The sequence below is a fragment of the Limanda limanda genome, chromosome 1, assembly GCF_963576545.1.
Source record: "Limanda limanda chromosome 1, fLimLim1.1, whole genome shotgun sequence".
In the NCBI taxonomy this organism is placed as follows: Eukaryota; Metazoa; Chordata; class Actinopteri; order Pleuronectiformes; family Pleuronectidae; genus Limanda; species Limanda limanda.
Genome location: NC_083636.1, coordinates 13,999,899 through 14,020,185, shown reverse-complemented (window position 1 = coordinate 14,020,185; position 20,287 = coordinate 13,999,899). Strand labels below are relative to the sequence as shown.

Below are 20,287 nucleotides of genomic sequence, written 5' to 3'. Positions count from 1 at the left end.
CCTTGAAACATCTAATCAGATTCTAACCTTGGAGCCTCAGTCTGCTGGCTTGAGCCACTATGTGAAGTACCTTGTTCAGTGGTAGTGCAGTCCGCAGTGTAGCAGACTTTCTTATCTGGATGCAGTAAGTTCTGTTATACTCTGACTGAGCAAGAATTTAAATGGCAATATGTTCCATTACAGGCTGCGTCTTCAATCTCCCCCCCGCCGCCATGATGTCAGGTCAAGCTAACATTTGTTTAGCCACCAAAACACTCGAGGCGTGCCCGCGGGTCGTTTATCAGGAGGCTCTGCGATGAGATTAGCGAGAGAAGCCTCTAAAATGTAATGCCTCGCTCGTGAGGCGACGCCGGGTCCAAGACGAACACAAAGCAATGCATGGAGGCAGCGAGGTGATGCTAATACAAGAATGCTGACTGGCTAAGTGCCGTGATGGATGCCTTCACGGACCAGCGTGCCAGCCCGGTTTTACACGCCGAGTGATTGATGGCACCACGGATGACAGACAGACTAATGATTCGGACAAGCTCCTTAATTAAACTTCAATTATGAAAACATTCGGTTCCCTCGTTCTCCACCACCGCCGCCGCCGAAGAGAAGATTTTCCTCTTTCACTTCTGGTCCATTTTTGTTTTCTCAGCCGTGCTCACGTATGCATATATACGCACACATTTGTTTACCTGTTTGAAATGCAGATTAGATGAATTACTGAAAAATGTATGTATTTTTAATCACAGAATAATGCAAACTCAATTCAAATGCTGATGAATACATTTCCACAAATGTTGCTTAATAAGCGTTTACCGTATTAATCAAACATGAGATGACAGGATAGGGAGACGCTGCCCCCGCGTCACAAGTCATGTATGTAATAAATCACTGTGATAATACATACACACACATCTGTTTTGATTAACTATGTTTTTGCTTCATATATCACAAATTGAAATGTGGGAAGAGCCCTCCTGACACACACACACAGACACACCGACAGACACACACAGGTATCTAGTTAAAACCACACTCGTCTGGCTTTCTGTCGGCTTCAGGGCTAATCTACCAGGAAAGAAATAAATAATCAATAAGGGAGAATAGGAAATGAGCATCAGGCAGAGATTCTGCTCTACATGATTTGACAAGAGAGCAGTCAAGCTGAGGGTTATGTCAATACACCGCTTCACAAACACCAGTCATTGCATTCAAATGTGTGAGTGCGTGTGTGTGCCAGCGTGTCAATAATTTGGTGTGTGCATAGAATCAGAGATCAATGTCAATTACCATTTGAATATCATTCAGCCGGATACACTTTGTGGAAGGAGTTAGTTCAGAGGTTGGCTTTAAGTTAGAACAAATAATTGGAAAAGTTTCTACAAAGAAAATTCAGTTGTATTTTCATTTCTCAGAAAAATGTGGCCCTCACCTAGCTGAATAGTGGGAAACGTGTGTAAGGGAGTTTTCACACATGAAGGTCTGGACCAAAGTTCCTGTCTTTGTTAACATTAGATCTGGTTCACATTGTAAATTAAAGAATGTCAAAGACTTTTGTATTAGATGCATACGTTCTGAGGGTTAAGATCAACTTTACAACCCCTGAAAATCTTGTTTTGATCTATATGCTTTAAATTCAGTCCTTGTTACAGTGACGTAGAATTGAATCTAGTCAGTTCACTATGACATCACTCCTGACCACTCCCATTAGTCGTGTGATTTCTGGGCAAAGATTATTGAAAAATGTGAACCTTTCAAACAAAACTCATCAGAGCAACACTTTTTATTCAGGTGTTAACTAACTCTTTAAAACCTTTGTGATCACCAGACTTCTTTGGACTTATTGCCAAATCTTTTGAGGAATCTTGTCCCAAGGTCTCAGTAATCAACTTGCTGAATCCAATAATAATATTACCAATAGAAAAAAGTAAAAATATAGGTTCTAATAAATCATAATTTCTTTGTTATGGTGGCTGTAAAGTTTAAATCTCTCTTTGACCCGGCCTCTGCCTTCTTATCCTCTTTTTCCACCTTCTTTCCCTCCTCTCCTCCTCCCATCAGACCGCAGCCGGAATGTTTTCTGCTTTATCGCTGCGGTACTCCACTTTTCATGAATAATGTGATGCCACTGACATATGTGGCTAATATATATTACATCTCTGCATTATTACGGCTATATATCTCCACCGACGGTACACAGAGCTTATATAAATTATTCATTGGTCATTATTTATATTATGCTGAATCACTGTCGTGGCACAACTTGGCTACGCTCACTGGCTAGTCCTCTCGCTGTACCGTCAACTTTTTTTCTCAATTTCAATTTTGTCATTCTGCTCTTTGCGTAATCTCTCTCCTGCACGGCTTTTATACGAACAAATAAACAAGAAATCTCATTTGTGTCACGGAGGGAATGGGTGTTTTATGTCAGCGGCGCTCCCATCTTCCCACTCTTGAGCAAGCACAAATACCTGCACACCCTCACGGACACACAAAAGAGGAGGGTGAGAGATGGAACAAAAAGAGACAGGAGAGGAGGCAGGGATAGCGCGTGATAACAATAGTCAGAGGGGAGAGGGAGAAAATTGGATCCAATAAGACAGAAGGGTGGACTGAAGACATCTAAACAGAAGCGGGAACGAGAGGTGATAAATAGAAAGGAGGTTCATTGAAGGGGAGGTTGAGAGAAACAAGAGAAATAAATGAAACAACAGACGAGTGGAAGAGCGGAGGAGACGGTGGAGACACGCACCTGAGGCTAAAGCTGCTATTTCTTGAAGAGAGGACCAACTTCGAAATAACATTAGTGTAGCAGCTCTTGTTTTCTTTCACCCGTGACAACTCCTCCAAGATTTGTGTTTTCTCCGACGACAGAAACACAAATATCCACAAGCACCTGCCACACATTTTTTTATTTGAATACTGATACTTTTTATTTCGCACAATCGGAGACAGGAAAGACGGACGTAAACAAAGTGATAAATGCAGCTCCGGCTCGTAATACTGTCAGAAGGGTTGTATTTTTCTAACACGTTTGGGCAAGAGGCTATTTTCCCTTCAATCATCCTTAAGTACTGATACAAATACTATGGAATCTAACAAAAGGGCAAATTACAGATAAAACATAGCTCTTAGTTTCATAGCTTCGGTCGTCATTCTTATCAGCTGTGATAAAACTTTACGCAGTTAGCTGTAAATAAGTATGACGACAAAGATGAGACCTGATGAAATTTAAATAGACGTCTGTTCAGACATATTATGCAAACGACAGGTCCTGCTCATATTTCACAATAAAAGCCTGGTTAACACAAATAGATGGATTCAGCCTATATAAACACTACAGTTAATCTACTTTGACACAGGTACAGAAAGTGAAACATTTCTTAAATAGGCGGGGGCACAGTGTAAATCCAACCCTATTCATCTGTGCCCCTGGAGCAAGGACTGTTGTTTTCCTGTCCTTAGTTCCAGTGAAAGTGGATTTGGAGACTCCAGAAATGAACTTGCCATGTAATCTGAGTATTTCTGTGTAAGACTAGACACATCTCATTCATCCTTTGATTTGTTTGAATGCATCTCCGCTATCAGTCATACAAACACAGACTCATCTGTGAGACCAGGAAATAGATACAAAAAAGGATCATTTCACTGCAGCTAAAAATGTTAAATGACACTTGCCTACTGAATATTAATGCTGCTGCTCAGAGTCATAAACAACCGTCTGTCTGTAACTAGCAGTCTCGCAGGCTGAAATCCGTCCCCCACTGCTGGTCTGCCTCTAATTGTCCATCAAGCTCTCCATCTGTGTTTGTCTGTGTCTTTACGTCTGTTCGACCCTGAGGCCTTTTCACCGGGGACGCAACAGTTTATCCAGCCTGCCGGCCTAATAACTCTCCTGCCCCATCAACCTCATTAGGATTTGCTCTATTTGCAACCAACCGGCATGTGTTTGTGCACAAGGGCAAAGGCTTGATACTCTTCTGTGTTCGCCTGATAAGTAGGAAGGAAGTGAGAGCGCACCCTTCAGTAGAGAACAACAGTTTGGTTAAGAAGGTGATGGACTAATAAACATTGTCTACTCTGATGTTGTCGCACTCACATGTAGCACTTTGTAGTTTGGCTTCTTTTAAGCTAACATGATTCTTGCTGTTCTGGGTTTGTACCCTTATGGCCGAATGCACTTATCAAAAGTTCCTTTGGATAAAAGCGTCAGCTAAATTATATGAAATATAATATAATGACATGGCACCACCATTCACAGAATCACTTCCCATTTAGCTATTTCGTCTTCAAAGTAAAAGCACAGTGTTCGTTTTGTTGCCATAATAACCTCATTCTATTCACAGACGGCATCCGCACAATGTGCTTCCCCCAATGTCTTGGGTGTGTGTGGTGGGGGGGGGGGCGTACTACACACGTCCACAATAAGCAATGCAAGTGCCCACTCTACAGCTGCATAAAATATACAATATTACAAATAGCTCAGAGAAGAGCGCTAGCCCGTCATACCTACACTGCTCAAAAAAATTAAAGGAAAACTTTGGAAACACATCAGATCTCATTGTGAAAAATCATTATGTTGGATATTTATACTGATATGGACAGTTTAATGTCTTAGGAACAAAAGGATGCCACATCTTTGATGAAAATAAAAGTTTTCATCCTACAGAGGGCTCAATTTTATAGACACCCCAAAAATCATAGTGAAAAAGTGATGTGGCAGGCTTGTCCATTTTGCCAAAATTCAATTTCTGCAACTCAAAATGCTTCTCAATATCTTGTGTGGCCCCCATGTGCTTGTATGCATGCTTGACAACGTTGCAGCATGCTCCTAATGAGACAACGGATGGTGTCTTGTGGGATGTCCTCCCAGATCTGCCTAAGGGCATCAGTGAGCTCCTGTAAAGTCTGAGGAGCAACCTGGTGGCGTCTGATGGACCGAAACATAATGTCCCAGAGGTGTTCTATCGGGTTTAGGTCAGGTGATCGTGAGGGCCATTCAATTGCATCAATTTCTTCATCCTCCAGATACTGCCTGCATACCCTTGCCACATGAGGCCGGGCATTATCGTGCATCAGGAGGAACCCAGGACCTACTGCACCAGCGTAGGGTCTGACCATGGGTTCAAGGATTTCATCCCGATACCTAATGGCAGTAAGACTGCCGTTCTCTAGCCTGTAGAGGTCTGTGCGTCCCTCCATGGATATGCCTCCCCAGACCCTCACTGACCCACCACCAAACCGGTCATGCTGAACGATGTTGCAGGCAGCATAGCGTTCTCCTTGGCTTCTCCAGACCCTTTCACGTCTATCACAGGTGCTCAGGGTGAACCTGCTCTCATCTGTGAAAAGCACAGGGCGCCAGTGGCGGACATGCCAATTCTGGTGTTCTATAGCAAATGCCAATCGAGCTCCACGGTGCTGGGCAGTGAGCACAGGGCTCACTACAGGACGTCGCGCCCTGAGGCCACCCTCATGAAGTCTGTTTCTGACTGTTTGGGCAGAGACATTCACACCAGTGGCCTGCTGGAGGTCATTCTGTAGGGCTTGGGCAGTGCTCAACCTGTTCCTCCTTGCACAAAGCAGCAGATATCCGTCCTGCTGATGGGTTGAGGACCTTCTCCGGCCCTGTCCAGCTCTCCTAGAGTAACTGCCTGTCTCCTGGAATCTCCTCCAGGTTCTGGAGATTATGCTGGGAGACACATCAAATCTCCTTGCAACGGCACGTATGGATGTGCCATCCTGGAGGAGTTGGACAATCTGTGCAACTTCTGCAGTGTTAAGAAATCGCCTCATGCTCCCAGTAGAGATAATGACTCTAGCTAAAGCCAACACTTGGAAAACCAGTCGCAGTGATCAAGAGGGAGAAACTTGAAATGGCCTCCACATGCAAAACCACTCCTATTTTGGGGGTTGTCTCATTGTTGCCCCGCTAGTGCACCTGTTGTTAATTCCGTCCACACCAATGCAGCTGAAACTGATTAACAACCCCCTCTGCTACTTAACTGACCAGAAAAAAAAAGTGCAATTGAATTCATGCCATACCCTGATAAAAAAGTGTTCCTTTCATTTTTTTGAGCAGTGTATTTAAATGTTAGCACTGATGTAAAAGTCTGGATCGTTTATACATCCGGCTTCCTTTTATTTGCCATATTTATGGCAAAATAGATTAAAAGATTACAGCGGATTTAATTTTTTCCGTGAACGTGTGAACAATCTAATTTTGGCCGAGAACATGACAATGAGAGTGATAGCAAGTTATTGTAGGAATATAATTAAGACATTGTGAGGGAGGAGCGAGGAAGAGGAGGCTGAGAGTGGGACGTTAGCAACAGTTTCTGTCACCTAATAAAAAAATGTATCGCTAAAGTGACACTCAACCTTAAAATAAATGTAGGAAAGAAAGAAATTATATTAATGAAGCAGATTGTTGAATATACAGTCTGCTTTGTTCAAGATGTTTTTACTGTAGATCATTGGCCACCATTTAAACAAAGTATCGATAGATCAACAATGAACCTCTTTTTAAGTCTGACTAAAAAATAAGTAATGTAAAGAGTTAAGAGAGAAGCTGAGATGAGTGAAGCTAAGAAAAAGAGAGTTGGTATCATTTCTTTGAAAGACATAGAAAAAAGAGCAGCCGACAGTGTAACAACAACAACATGTTGCACTTTAATTCCTCTTTGTACCTGAGGCTTGGAGCTCCTGTCACAACCAATGCTTTTCCCTGGTGGACTGGATGTGTTGATGAGCCTATGTGACGCATTGTGTGTGTGTGTGTGTGTGTGTGTGTGTGTGTGTGTGTGTGTGTGTGTGTGTGTGTGTGTGTGTGTGTGTGTGTGTGTGTGTGTGTGTGTGTGTGTGTGTGTGTGTGTGTGTGTGTGTGTGTGTGTGTGTGTGTGTGTGTGTGTGTGTGTGTGTGTGTTGATGGGCCTTCATGTTTCGCCCCTTCTTTGTGTATTTTTTTTTCGACTTCTTCCCAGCCCAACCCAATGGTTTCCCCAATTTTCAGGTTTTCTTAGAGTTTCTTCCTGAAATCCTCCCTGAATACACCTTTCAGCTGAGATAATTTCATCAGGATTCTATACTTAATCCTATCAAATCACATACTGTCAATTGAATCCAGTGATGCAAACAAATTTTAGAATCCCATTTTCAAGATTTGATCGGGTCCGACCACCTTAAATCCAATCAGATTACTCCTGGACGACTGAACTCTGGAGATCTGTCATCTTTATGCTCTCTGATTTATATTTCCACCAATCATTGCAGTGCAGTAAAACCCAAGTCTCTAGTTTATGTTCTTCAGTCATAAAAAGTTAATATTTTACTTCACTGAGAATTCTGTTAGTGGACCTGTTAAAAAAGGTGTTTGGATGTGTGTGAGGAGGAGAATAAGATTGTGTGAAGAGTGTATCAAATATCAACATTTATCTTTATCAGAACAAAGCCGGCGTGACCTGAGGGTCAGTTGTCAAGGTCTCACATTAATTGAATCGCAGCGTGTGCACTCATTCAGGATTTCATCCGCCACCACTGCAGAGCGTATCGGTGTGTGCGAGCATGTAAAGTCTGCATGTAGGCTTATCTGTGATCTGGATGTCTGCTTCTGTCAGCTTTTCCGCGGGCATCAGTTTTACCTGACTGCACACTTTCATCCGAGGAGAGTTTTATTCCGGTGTCGAGAGCCGTCCCGGGTGACGGGCTTCTACGAGCGCACGAGACCTGCCTGAAAAAGTCTGAGCGCCTTCAATTCGCTTTATTCTTTTGTGAAATGATGAAGGATGAAAGTTGAAGTAACGTGGTGTGAATAAATCATTATCAGATTATCAGATATCTGGTCCCACTAGTTGTAGCTGCACTAACTTGAAAAACTGCAAATGCACTCTTTGAAAAATCATGTAAAACTACAATACGGTCTGTGAGCGCCGGGTATACGTGTCTGCAAAATAGGCTTCAGCTCCATCTAACTCCTGGTGAAAAGAATATATTGCAGGTGGGATTGAAAGACGAATGCATGAGACAGTAAAACGTCTTGAAGATGATGAATGAGTGCTGGTGAAAGGAAGCAGAGGCTGCAGACGGACTGATGAAACGCTGACACGCTCATTCAGCATCAGAGAAGAGTAAACAACTGCTCTGCACCGCGAGACAGGATTCAGCAGTTTGACGTTTATTCAGGAATTCACTTTCTTTATCTTTTCAAGGTCGGGTATTACAGTTTAAACATACACATTTTTGCACTGCCGCTTAGAGTCTCAGTGCTAAAAGTGCAATGTGTTCAATATCAATATCTATATGTCGATCCAATATTTTAAATTGAAAGACCACAAAACTTCTTTCTTCTTTAAAAATGAGAATATGAAATAGTTAAAGTAGCTCCACCTCAGTAGAATACTACTGTTTATTAGAAAAATGTACTCCATCATGTCAGGAACCACATGATATCATCTCTTATCCTGCATAATATAATATACAATATTGCAACACTTACAGGACATGGTGTGTCTTCAAATTTGTCTCAGTTTCTAATTTGTACATCATTCTTTACACTTGTTGGCATCTAGCTTTCTACCCCCCCCCCTCCTCAGCCCAATCATAAGCAATAATCACACCCGTTTCCACAACGTCCCGTCAGCTGTGTCACCACGGCGACCTTGAGCAGCAGTCTGTTGATTGGCTCCGTGTTGATGACTTGGAGGTCGCGAACCTCCCCACTTGGAATTAATGGACTCTGTCGCAGGACCACGGGGCCGTCGACACACACACGCCCACGTGCACAGATGCCGTGGTCGGTAATAGACAGTCAACGGGAGTCACAGCCCTTACAAACCTAATTATGTGAACTAATGGCAGATGTCAGCCGAGGGAAATACCCGCTGGGACATGAGCTCATAGCCAGCAGCCAATCAGATTTACCTTTAGCCTCAGCGCGCCCTCAGGTTCGGCTTTTAACCTCATTGCGATTGAAAGGCAGAAGTGCCTGATGAGGCCAAAGTACAACTGAAGCATATGGTTTTCATTAAACAACAGGTCTGACAGAGCCTAAGTGTGATGGCTACACTGTTCCTCCCCCCCACTCTCTCTCTTCACTTCCCGCTTTCCTAATTTCACCGTTTCTTCCACTAAATCACAGAGTTTTTTCTCTCCACAGTCGCCAAAGTGTTCCTCATTATGGTAACTGTTGGGTTTCTCTATACATTTTAAGGTTTAAAGATTGGTTCTGAAAGTTGAAATGAAGTGATTACCTCTTATTATAGTTAATTCATTTTTTCACTTTGTAAGTGCCGTAGACATAAAGTTATTATTACTGTGTAAGCAGCAGCAGAGGTCCCGCAGAGCCTAAACTGTTAAGCACTTATGTCTGTGACCACTGACAGACGAGCAGGTGACAGCTGATGACATCGCTACCCCTGCTGTACTTGTGATACTTGCTGTGTTGCCAGTGAAAGGTGTAGATACTGTGAAAGTGCACATACAGCACTGTCTAGATGATGGACACACACCCACACACTAGTGTTGCACGGTGTACCGGTACTAGAAAGGTACCGCGGTACCCTTACATTAAAAACGATACGGTTTAGCATATTTTTAGTACCGGTACTTTATTATAATAGCACGCATTCAGAGCGCAGTCACCGCTCCGCAGTCACCGCTGCCTGCATGCATTGACTGCGAGGGGCGGGGCTTCCCAGCTCGCACACATGCAACAGGCTGTCCTCACACACAGCGAGTGATCTCAGGGAGACATGGCCGAGCCGACCGTCCTCGGCTTGTTGAAAGTGATTCTGTCTCAAACTGTGTGGCGCGACCGGGGGGGTTAACCATTTGTTAAGTGTTCAAAAACCTGGGCAGGAACAAGCTGGTAAAAAAGGGAACCCTACAGATGTTTTATTTATTACTAACATAGATAAATATACCAGTATCGTATCGTATTTATGGTATTGTATCGTATTTGTGGTATCGTATCGAAAGTATCGAGTATCGTGATATTTTGGCAGGTATAGTATCGAAGTCATAATTTTGGTATCCTGACAACACTAACACACACACACAAGCACAGAAAGCACAAGATGCAGAGGCTACACATCAGCAGCGGTGCTCGGCCTTGTGTAAAATAACAAGCTGTAGCTTTTTGATATAGAAGCAAAATGAGGGTCGAACAAGGAATCCTCCACACACACCCCCACACACACACAAAATTACAGAAAGAGGTGATTATTACAGAACAGACACACACATATTCAGTACACATATCCACAAGCACAGAACCCAAGCATTATCTAATTTCTTTTAGCTTTGAGTACACAAACAATTGTTCTTGTTGAGTTGTATTGCTCCTCGGAGCCAACAGCCTCTGTGATCTGGGCTCTGAGGGTGTCTATTAGAGGCAACAGTGCACTCTGTAATATACACACTAATTAAAGCGCCGGGCTTCTCCCTGCTGACACATTTTCTCAGCCAGGATGTGCCAATGAAGCCGCAGACAATCCACAGGGATGTGGCACATCTGCACAAACCATTGTTGGCCGGAGTAACAGCAAAAGCCCAGAAACACAGGTGAGTTTTAAGGTGAGGCGTTGACCGCTAACAAAGATGGACGACAAAAGAAAAGCCAAATAGTCTTGATCGCCCCCTGTTGGATGGCTGGAGGACAGGGCCCGCCTCCTCCATGTTAGCAGATGGCACACAACGAAACCATAAACAGTAGTTCTTTAAGTAATTCTTCTTACAATGATGAATTCTTTGATGCTATAAAAACGGAGTGAAGCATCAAGATCGACAGCTGAGACCGACTGGTGATTGGTCGAGCTTGTGTTTGGGCGGGACATTGATACTGTTGCTCCACATCTCACATTAGCTTTTTTTATACAACAGAGGCAGATGGAGATGTGTTGTCCATCTTTATATTCAGTCTATGGGGTAAACTATACTTGTGTGAAATATGGGCGATGTGGGAAAATATAAACAAGACACCTCTGGGATTTCATGAGCTGGAAACTCATTGATGCATTTTTATCAAGTCCTTGTTTCGAATCAAAAGCGAAGAATGACTCTGAGCTAGAAGAAAGCATCTATTTGATGTGCTGCAGCGCTGAGAAAACACCAATTATAACTGACCACCTGCCAAATTTTTGGGAAGGTAAAATTTACAAGCCCCTGCTGAATATACGTGGAGTTAAAACACCTCATCTGACCCAACTCTAACAAGGAGCACTCCTGTTTCTCTTTGTCTCTGTACCTGTGAGCAACCAAAACAGAAAACACCTAATTACCGAATCCATGTTGTTGTTTGCCAATTCCAAGAAGAAAAGGCCGCCTGTCATCCACTCAAGTTTATTTTTGTCCAAATGGAGGAAGAGGTCAATCAGAAGCGTCTTACCTGTGCATTTCTTCAGGCTGCCGGGTCGCTTGCCGTGCATCCCCAGCTTGCAGTTGAAGTTTTCCTCCCAGAATTCAGCGAACCACACGTTCCTCCTGTTGTTGGACAGCGAGCGGCTACGGAAATACCGGTCAAACGCTGTGAATAGAGAGAGAGGGTGAAATGTAAATACAGAGTAAAGAGAGGTTTGACTCATCATCACTCTGACTATATAGTTGTTTTTAACATTGTACAGGCTTAATGGTGTAGTATGCAGAGTGCACTTCCCCTGCAGAGGTTAACCCTTTGATACACAAGCTATGCAAACCCCCTCTAAGACACAACATGGGTCAAAAATGACCCGTATTGACTTTCAATGTTATTTCATGCACGGCTGAGTGTTTCTTTGCTATATTTTTGAAAATCTAATTATTTCATCATTTAATATTCAAAGTATTCATTAAATATCTTATTTTTGATTACCACAAATCATTATTTTCATTTTATCTTTCATAATTTATGAACTAAAATAGATTTTGTATTTTTAAATCAGGTTTACACACATGGGTCAAAAATGACCCGATGGAGTTTAAATTGTAAATATCTTTTCAATAAATGTTTTTCATCATTCAGAACTTCAGGAATTCCTCAATTAACTTGTTTTTGATGATCACAAATTCTTATTTTCATTTGTCCTTTTCTACGTTTTTAATAAAAAACATTTTTGTATCACTACCCTTCCATGGGTCAAAAATGACCCGTATTCATTTCACATGTTATTTCATGCATGGCTGTGCTTCTTTGCTATATCTTTTAAAATCTATTCATTTAATCATTTAATATTTCAAAGTATTCATTACAATATCTTGTTCTTGATTACCACAAATCATTATTTTCATTTTCTCTGTCTTAATTTTTGAACTAAAATAGTTTTTGTATTACTTCATCACGTTTACACACATGGGTCAAAAATGACCCATGTATGCAAGTGTGAATTTGATAGGAACCTTTGATTTGTAAATGTTTGTAGTTAGGAACATGTTTACTGTGGACAACTTTTCACATGCAACACTTGTCAAAACTACTTGTCAGAACTTAATCATGTTGACCTAGCTATCGTTAGCTAGAATATACCTAGCTTTCATAAGCTAACATTAGCTAGCTAAAAGAGAATATGTTAACAGCTAGCTAATAATATTGGACATATTTATCTTTCCCACCAGTAGAGGGACATAATGTTCAAATGTTATGTGAAGTTATCTTTTCACTAGATATCAAATATTTTCTTAGGTAAAACAATTGTAAAACAAGACTTACATGAATCAGATGTGCAAAAACAGCCCGTTTAGTTCTGACAAGTAGTTCTGACAAGTGTGGCATGTGAAAAGTTGTCCACAGTAAACATGTTCCTTACTACAAACATTTACAAATCAAAGGTTCCTATCAAATTCACACTTGCATACATGGGTCATTTTTGACCCATGTGTGTAAACTTGATGTAGTAATACAAAAACCATTTTAGTTCAAAAATTAAGACAGAGAAAATGAAAAGAATGATTTGTGGTAATCAAAAACAAGATATTTTAATTAATACTTTGTAATATTAAATGATTAAATAAATAGATTTTAAAAGATATAGCAAAGAAGCACAGCCATGCATGAAATAACATGTGAAATGAATACGGGTCATTTTTGACCCATGTTGTGCCTTAGAGGGGTAATGATACAAAAATGATTTTTATTAAAAAAGTAAATAAGGACAAATAAAAATAAGAATGTGTAATGATCAAAAACAAGTTAATTGAGGAATTCATGGAATTCTGAATGATGAAATACATTTATTGCAAAGATATTTACAATTAAAACTCCATCGGGTCACTTTTGACCCATGTTGTGTATCAAAGGGTTAAAGCTTCTTTTCTCCAGACGCTGCCTGCACTTAAAAAAAAACTGGTGTTCACGGCGCTTTTGAACATTTTGACTCACAAAGCCGTGCACTACGAATAGCCTATGGATCCGAGGTATGACTGAAAAGCCTTTTTTTTTGCGGGGCTGCGGCTCGTATCAGCCGAGAGCAAACATTTTAAACCGAGCTTTCACAGCACGTAAGCTACTTGTCCGATTTAATAGTAGCGGAGAGAGGAGACGGCGAGCGAGGGATGCATTGCTCCGGTCAAAAGTGCCCGTCAGAAGCTGGCAGGCGAAGATGAGGAGACGGATGAAAGGAAAGAAAAATGAGGGAGACAAGAAAAAACACACCTTGGAGTAGTCTGTTTCTTATCAGGATCATTTGGGGAAATCGCTTTTGTTGTCTGTGAGAACAAAATAAATGGCGTCTTCTATCGCCAGGTTGCCTTTACATCATCAGTGGTGTGTTTGCTGCTTCAAAACGAGTGACTTATTTATAGTATCTGTGGATGTGCATGTGAAAAAAAACAATGGAGGTGCTATCTGACGGACTGGGACAGCATGACTCGCTATAAAAACCGACGGGAAGTGCCTTGATTAATCTCCTCTGCTGTCAGGGAAATTGGCGCCACGCGCACCTGTGCAGCTCAACTGATGGTTAAGACTGCTGGGAACAGTGGTGGCAGCGTGTGTGTGTCATCGAGGATCAAACGCTTCCCATGGAGATCGCAGGTGTGACGCTCGTAAAAAAATAAGAACATAAGCAAGCGTCTCGCATTGGGGGAGAAAATGATCTGCACAGAGTGGGCGATTAGGTGGGAACAGCCGAGCCTCAGGGGCAATAACGTCGCTGTGGTGTTCCGGTTCAGGGAATAGCTTGACATTTTGGTGCATACAGGTTTATTTGCTGTCTTGGCAAAAGTGAGGTGAGAAGATTGATGCCACCATCTGGGACACATTTTATAGGACGATTATCTTAGCTGAGCTTAAAGTCTCTTTAGAAAGGAAAAAACTAAAATCTTTTAGGAGCCGACTGATCCCACAAAGATCTGTGTATATCTCACAAACAGCTCATCCTGTTGACTTCAAACTTGGCACGTGTTTTGTTTATGACCCGAGGAAGTGCAGGGATGAATTATGGGCAATTTGGATTTGTGATTCATATAATGATGATAAAAATGTTAATAAAGAAGCGACCAGCACTCTGCAGCACTCAGTGGGGGAGGGGCTGTGTGCCTTCAATCGGTGGACTGAGTTGACCGTGTCTTCTTCTACGTCCTGAGCTAAACGACAGCTGTGGTCGGCGACTGGCAGCCTGTGCGCAATAATATCTGTCCTGCCAGATCATTTTGATAATCTCATTATTTCCATTTCACCATATCGCACAGACAAAGACATTCACGGGGGTAGCGGGTGTTGGTGTCTGTCAAGGCAACAACGTAGAATCACGTCCTCTTTAGCAAGTTGTCTTCAAAGTAAAAGCACTACGTTCATTTTGTCGCTGTAATACTTTTCATTTTTTTTAAACCAGGAAGTTTCCCACACTCAGCACTGGAGACTGTTTATAAAAGCTCTGCACACAACATCCAGCACACAAACAATAAAAGGTGACCGTATATTGTTGAACTTCTTGAGGACTCACTAATGACAATCCTGAGCATGAACACAAGCAGACACAAAGGGCACTGCACCATTTCCACACAAAGACCAAAAAGTGTAAAAATGAGAAGGTGAGATTTTGCAGGGATTCATGTGTGTGACTTTCTCTTTGCTAGGACTTCTTGAAGCCCCTGCTGGTTGCCTGGCAACCTCACAGAAATGACAAGACTTCAGCTTTTTTGTTTTTTAAGAAAGCCAGACTCGCTGTTTCTTTTTCCCGTGAGCTAATCTAACAGTCCCCAGACTGCTGCATTAACCAAAATGTCAAAATGTATTGGTGCAACATTTTAAGCACAATGTTAACAGGACAGATAGTCGCCTCAATAAGGGAACAAGGAAATCGAGGCCTTAGAAGGGATTTGTACAACAGCAACAATAACTAGAAGCAAATTCCTCCTGCCGAGAAATTTGGAATGGGTGCCTTCTGCAGCCGGGTCGGAAAGTGACTACTTAGGTGGTGCTATCACAAATGTTTTTTTTTTCTGGGGGAAGAGCGATATAGACCCAGAAAGGGAGAAAGAAAATGTACCAGTTAGAAAGAGGGAGAGAAAATGTACCAGTTAGAGAGAGAGAGAAAATGTACCAGCGAGAGAGAGAGAGAGAGAGAGAGAGAGAGAGAGAGAATGAAAATGTACCAGTTTCAGAGAGCGAGAGAGAGAGAGAGAGAGACCCAGAGAGAGAGAGAGAGAGAGACAGACAGACAGACAGACTGGCTGCTTTAAGAGAGAGAGCCAGAGAGAGAGCCAGAGAGAGAGTCTGGCTGGTTTAAAAGAGAGAGAGAGAGACTTGATCCAGTAGGAGGCGCTATCACTATCACTGCATACTTACTCATATATCTCTTCAGGTGAGGGCTCTGATCATGTGACAGGATTTTGGGACTGATTGCTCAAACTGAATTTTCCCACTGACCACTAGGTGGCACTATCACTATTAGCGTGTATGCAGTAATAGTCTTGACTTCATCAGGACATGACTCTGATCATGTGACAGAATTTTGGAGTTGATTGCTAAAACTTCAATTTCACACTGACATCTAGGGGGCGCTATCCCTATCAATAAATACACACTAATACAGGAACCTGATGAAGAGCCAATCATATTGTCTTTCAAATCATTGAGAGTTGTCTATTTAAAGAGTTCAATAGTCCCCTTCTGAAAAACAATGTTTAAGTCCTGCCCTCACCAGGACTTGAACCCTTGACCCCTGGGTCTCAATACCTCTGCCCTACTCACTGAGCACCAAGAAAATGTACCAGTAAGAAAGACGGAGAGAAAATGTACCTAGAGACTAAATATTTTTTTTTGTCTTGGGGAAGAGAGACAGACTGGCTGCTTTAAGATGAGAGAAAGAGAAAATGTACCAGTATCAGAGAGAGACAGAGAGACAGGCAGACAGACAGGTTTAAAAGGGAGCAAGAGACTTGTTCCAGTAGGTGGCGCTATCCCTATCACTTCATACATACTAATACAGGAATCTGATGAAGAGTCAATCGCTTTGTCTTTCAAATCATTGAGGGTTGTATATTTAGAGTTCAATAGTCCCCTTCTAGAAAAACCATGTTCAAGTCCTGCCCTCACTGGGACTTGAACCCTTGACCTGTGTGTATCTATCCTTCTGCCTTACGCCGGCCACACACCGGACGCGTTAGCGTCGCGTTGGTGTCGCGTAAGCGTCGCGTGAGCGTCGCGTAAACGCTAGGCTGTCACACCGGACGCGTAAGCGTCGCGTAAGCGTCGCGTAGATCCCTAGCACGCTGGGGCCAGGCTGCACACCGGACACGCTGAACTCCGCGGCGGTCATCCTGCGGTTCCTCCCCGTGATCACACATACAGCTGATATTTGTTATTAACTGAAACGGTGTCCCAGCATTTGTCCTTTTTAATGTTGTCTTTAAACAACACGGCCGAGGATCGTACAGCTCACTGTACTACTTCTCCACTTCAATTATTAATTTAATGTCATCCATCTTCAAGAACTTCTCCGCTGTTTGCTCAGTTCAATGTCGGGTGTCGAGGGTAAATTACGTATTCTCCACTCAAGCCTATGTGGAGACTACGTAGACACACACACACACACACACACACACACACACACACACACACACACACACACCCTCTCTCTTTCTATCTTTATGACTGCTTGTGTGTCTGTATGGAGGGGCAGAGGGGGACATTTAATAATGTGATTGGTAAAATTGGTAAAATTAAAACTCCAGGACAACAGAAGGGGAATACAAACTATGGGATGCATATTTTATCATTTATATAATATAAAATATGTCCCCAATATCGTTTAAAATCATTTTTCACTGTGTTTCCCGGAGCGCTACGCTCGCGTCAAGCGCAAAAAATAGACTCGACGCCGAAACGATCGCTGCACGACGCGAGGCACTTTTGGTGCAGTGCTGCACTTCAGCGTCCGGTGTGGCCGGCACAAGGGATTAACGTGGGAGTGGATGGGAGCCAGCTGTTATTTAAGGCATGACGGTGCGCCTACGCGACGCTAACGCGACGCTTACGCGTCCGGTGTGTGGCCGGCCTCACTCACTGAGCTACCTACAGTGATGATGTTCACCTGTGAGGTGTTTATATAAACAATTCACTGTCTCCCTTTCATCCTCTGGCGTGTGTAAGACACTAATTAGCCCAGGTGTGTGCGTGCCAGAGGGAGAGCTCAGACCTCAGGAGGACAAAAGCACAGGTCCGAACAAAATGCTCTTATTCGAAATCTATAACTCCTATCCGTGAAATGAAAACACCGTGAGAATCACAAGGTACAAGTGCATATCCATATTATTGTTCAGAGTCCGAAAACGTAGTTCTGCTTCTGATCTCCTCCGAAAAATAACATTGAATCCAATGAGAGGAGATTTTTTCCACACTCTAGCATTGTCATCAAACAAATACTTGTTACTCAAAAACTATAAGTCCTATCTGGAAAATGAACATTTTGAGCGTCACAAGGCTTCACACTACAACCAGATATATTTTTTTGCGAGAGCTTAGAAATGAAGCCGTGAGGGCAATTTACGTTTTATTTTACAGTTTTAATCTTTCCAGAAAAATCTTCAAATTTAACATGGGTTCGGATGAGAGGTTGTGCCGGGAAAACATTCCTCGATTTTCAGACACGCATATAAGCACATGTCCGAGTTATTTGAGAGTGACATCACTGCGAAGGAGACATTCTCACCACCTCAAATATCTAAAAATCATGTATGAGGACCTCTGTTTGGGGATTTGAGAGCAGTTTTAGTGCTCCCGAGATGGCTTAAAACAGGTCATTTTCGCACTGTCGTTCTTTTGGTAGAGAGACCTTGACTCCCATTCGTCGTTTTTGGTCGCGTTATCGCGATTTTTGAGCGAACCGGGGGACGATTTAAAAATTTGAATGATAGCACACGATTCGACGTAATTCCGCAGGTTTATTTGTGGGTCTCGTTATTGTGCGACAAAATTTGTAGGAGGAGAAGCGTCCCAAACTTTTACGGAAGAAGAAATAAGAATAATAAGTGACGGGGAATAGTAATATGTATGCATTGCATGGCGCCGCCCCCTGGCAGGCACCTCTAGGTCCATGCTTTGCCTAGAGGTGCCGGCCAGGGGGCGGCACCCATAATAAAATATTAGATTATACATATATAAATATAGCCCATGAATCCATGCCTCTCCAACACTGCAAACAAAAACATTTTAAGCTTCACAGAGGCAGGATCTGCTGCAGCATTATTGGATTACATTGCATCAGACCGCGAGATGCACCTCATAAATCGGTAACTCGGCATGTGGGCTCTTCATTAATCCTCCGCCTCCCTCACACCTCCTCTATCTGTTCTGGAGTCTCCAATAACGTGCTGCCTCGTGTCGGCCGGCCAAGGACTTTGATTCATTTCAACTTCTATATAATCTCTCCCCCTCTGTCTTGATATCTTTTCTCCTTGGTGTCCCTCCAGGAGTCGATTACCTAATAGGGAGCGCTGACAGGGAGCAGATGAGGATATCCCCACCTGCCTAATGGCAAAAACTTGTTGCCCGCTGGGAGTGTATTTCACTCTCAGTGTCTGGACTTTTCCCTTATCAGACTTTGAGCACACACACACACACACAAACCCAGTCTTGGCCAGGTACAAGTGACCATACAGATGGAAATTCTTAAGTCTGCCAAGTGACGTCATAACATGGCATCAGTGAATTTGTCTGTCATCTTCACACTCTCTTACCGTCCACAGAAGCCCGTTTGGGAAGTATCGTGATGGCGCCCTCGGACACCCTCTCCTGGCCAATCACAGGGGAGATTTTGGACCCCCAGCTGTCGGAACCCACCCACAGGAAGTGGCCCGTCTGGTTGTTCTTTTTAGCTGCATCTAGAATTCGTCTGTTTGAGTAAAAATAAAAAACAGTCAAATGCGAAAGGGTTGATGTCTGCTGCCTCAGACTTTACAATGTTGTTTTGAGGTTGCCTGGAGGAAGAGTGAACTCCTCCTCCCCCTCAGTTACTGTCACATAGGAGCAGGAGGAGAAGCTAAATGATTAGACAGCAAAATATTGAGAAACATTTGATGAAGCGAGGATTCATATTGACTGCAACAGCTGCAGCTGACTTATTTGCCAGAGGACAAATTCTAAATAATTGCTTTTCCCATTATATCTCAATACACCTGTGCTTTAACATCTGTGACAGTATTGCTATCTCCCTGTTATTGTCACTCGGTCATTATCCTTAAAAGTAAAACAAAACAAATGTCACAGATTGTGTCACTGAGCCAAAGGAAAAATGGGAGCAGCGGAGACAGTGTGATCAGTGGCGGGGGGGCACTCATTTAAAGTGCACATCGCGTACCGTATGTCGTCTTCATTAGCGAACATGATGACCGCCCTGGCGTTGGAGGTCTCCAGCAGGCGTCGGATGATCTTGTCAAACTCGCCCGTTCGGGGCTCCCTGGGGATCTTCAAGGACTGGGCGATACACACACCACCTGAAACAGAGAGGGACAGAATTTATCATCTGGTTATCGTCAGTTTCTATTTTGCATTCACTCATTTTCAGTTGCTTTCTTTGGAGTTGGCTGAAAAGGGACACATTTAGCACAAGAAGCATTTCAACAGACTTTTTTTGGGGAGGGCGGCTTGGGGGCCCTATCAACCTTAACCAAACAAGATGTCAACCATTGCAGATGCATAAATGATAGCAAATAGTAGGTGACAACTAGCGAGTGGGCAGGGGCCTTGTTAGGTGGGGTTTTGTCCATTGTCTCATTACAGTCACCTGTGCTAAGCAATGTCGTTACTGTGGACTATTGGTTTAAGACGTTCTCTCCCCCCTCCCCTTCAGCAATTTCACCGCTGTCTATCTCTTGTAGCACAGAAAAC

At 42.8% G+C, this 20,287-nt stretch overlaps 1 protein-coding gene across 2 annotated transcripts in view; it reads right to left on the bottom strand.

The window, feature by feature from the left end:
- Positions 1–20,287, bottom strand: part of grm8a (glutamate receptor, metabotropic 8a) — a 231,413-nt gene that overhangs the window by 64,695 nt on the left and 146,431 nt on the right. For both annotated transcript variants that reach the window (XM_061078314.1, XM_061078323.1), the window contains exons 3-5: positions 19,758–19,893; positions 19,138–19,292; positions 11,372–11,509 (exon numbers count right to left, since the gene is read on the bottom strand). In XM_061078314.1, the coding sequence (XP_060934297.1) occupies positions 11,372–11,509; positions 19,138–19,292; positions 19,758–19,893 (429 nt within the window). The remainder of the gene's footprint in view (positions 1–11,371; positions 11,510–19,137; positions 19,293–19,757; positions 19,894–20,287) is intronic.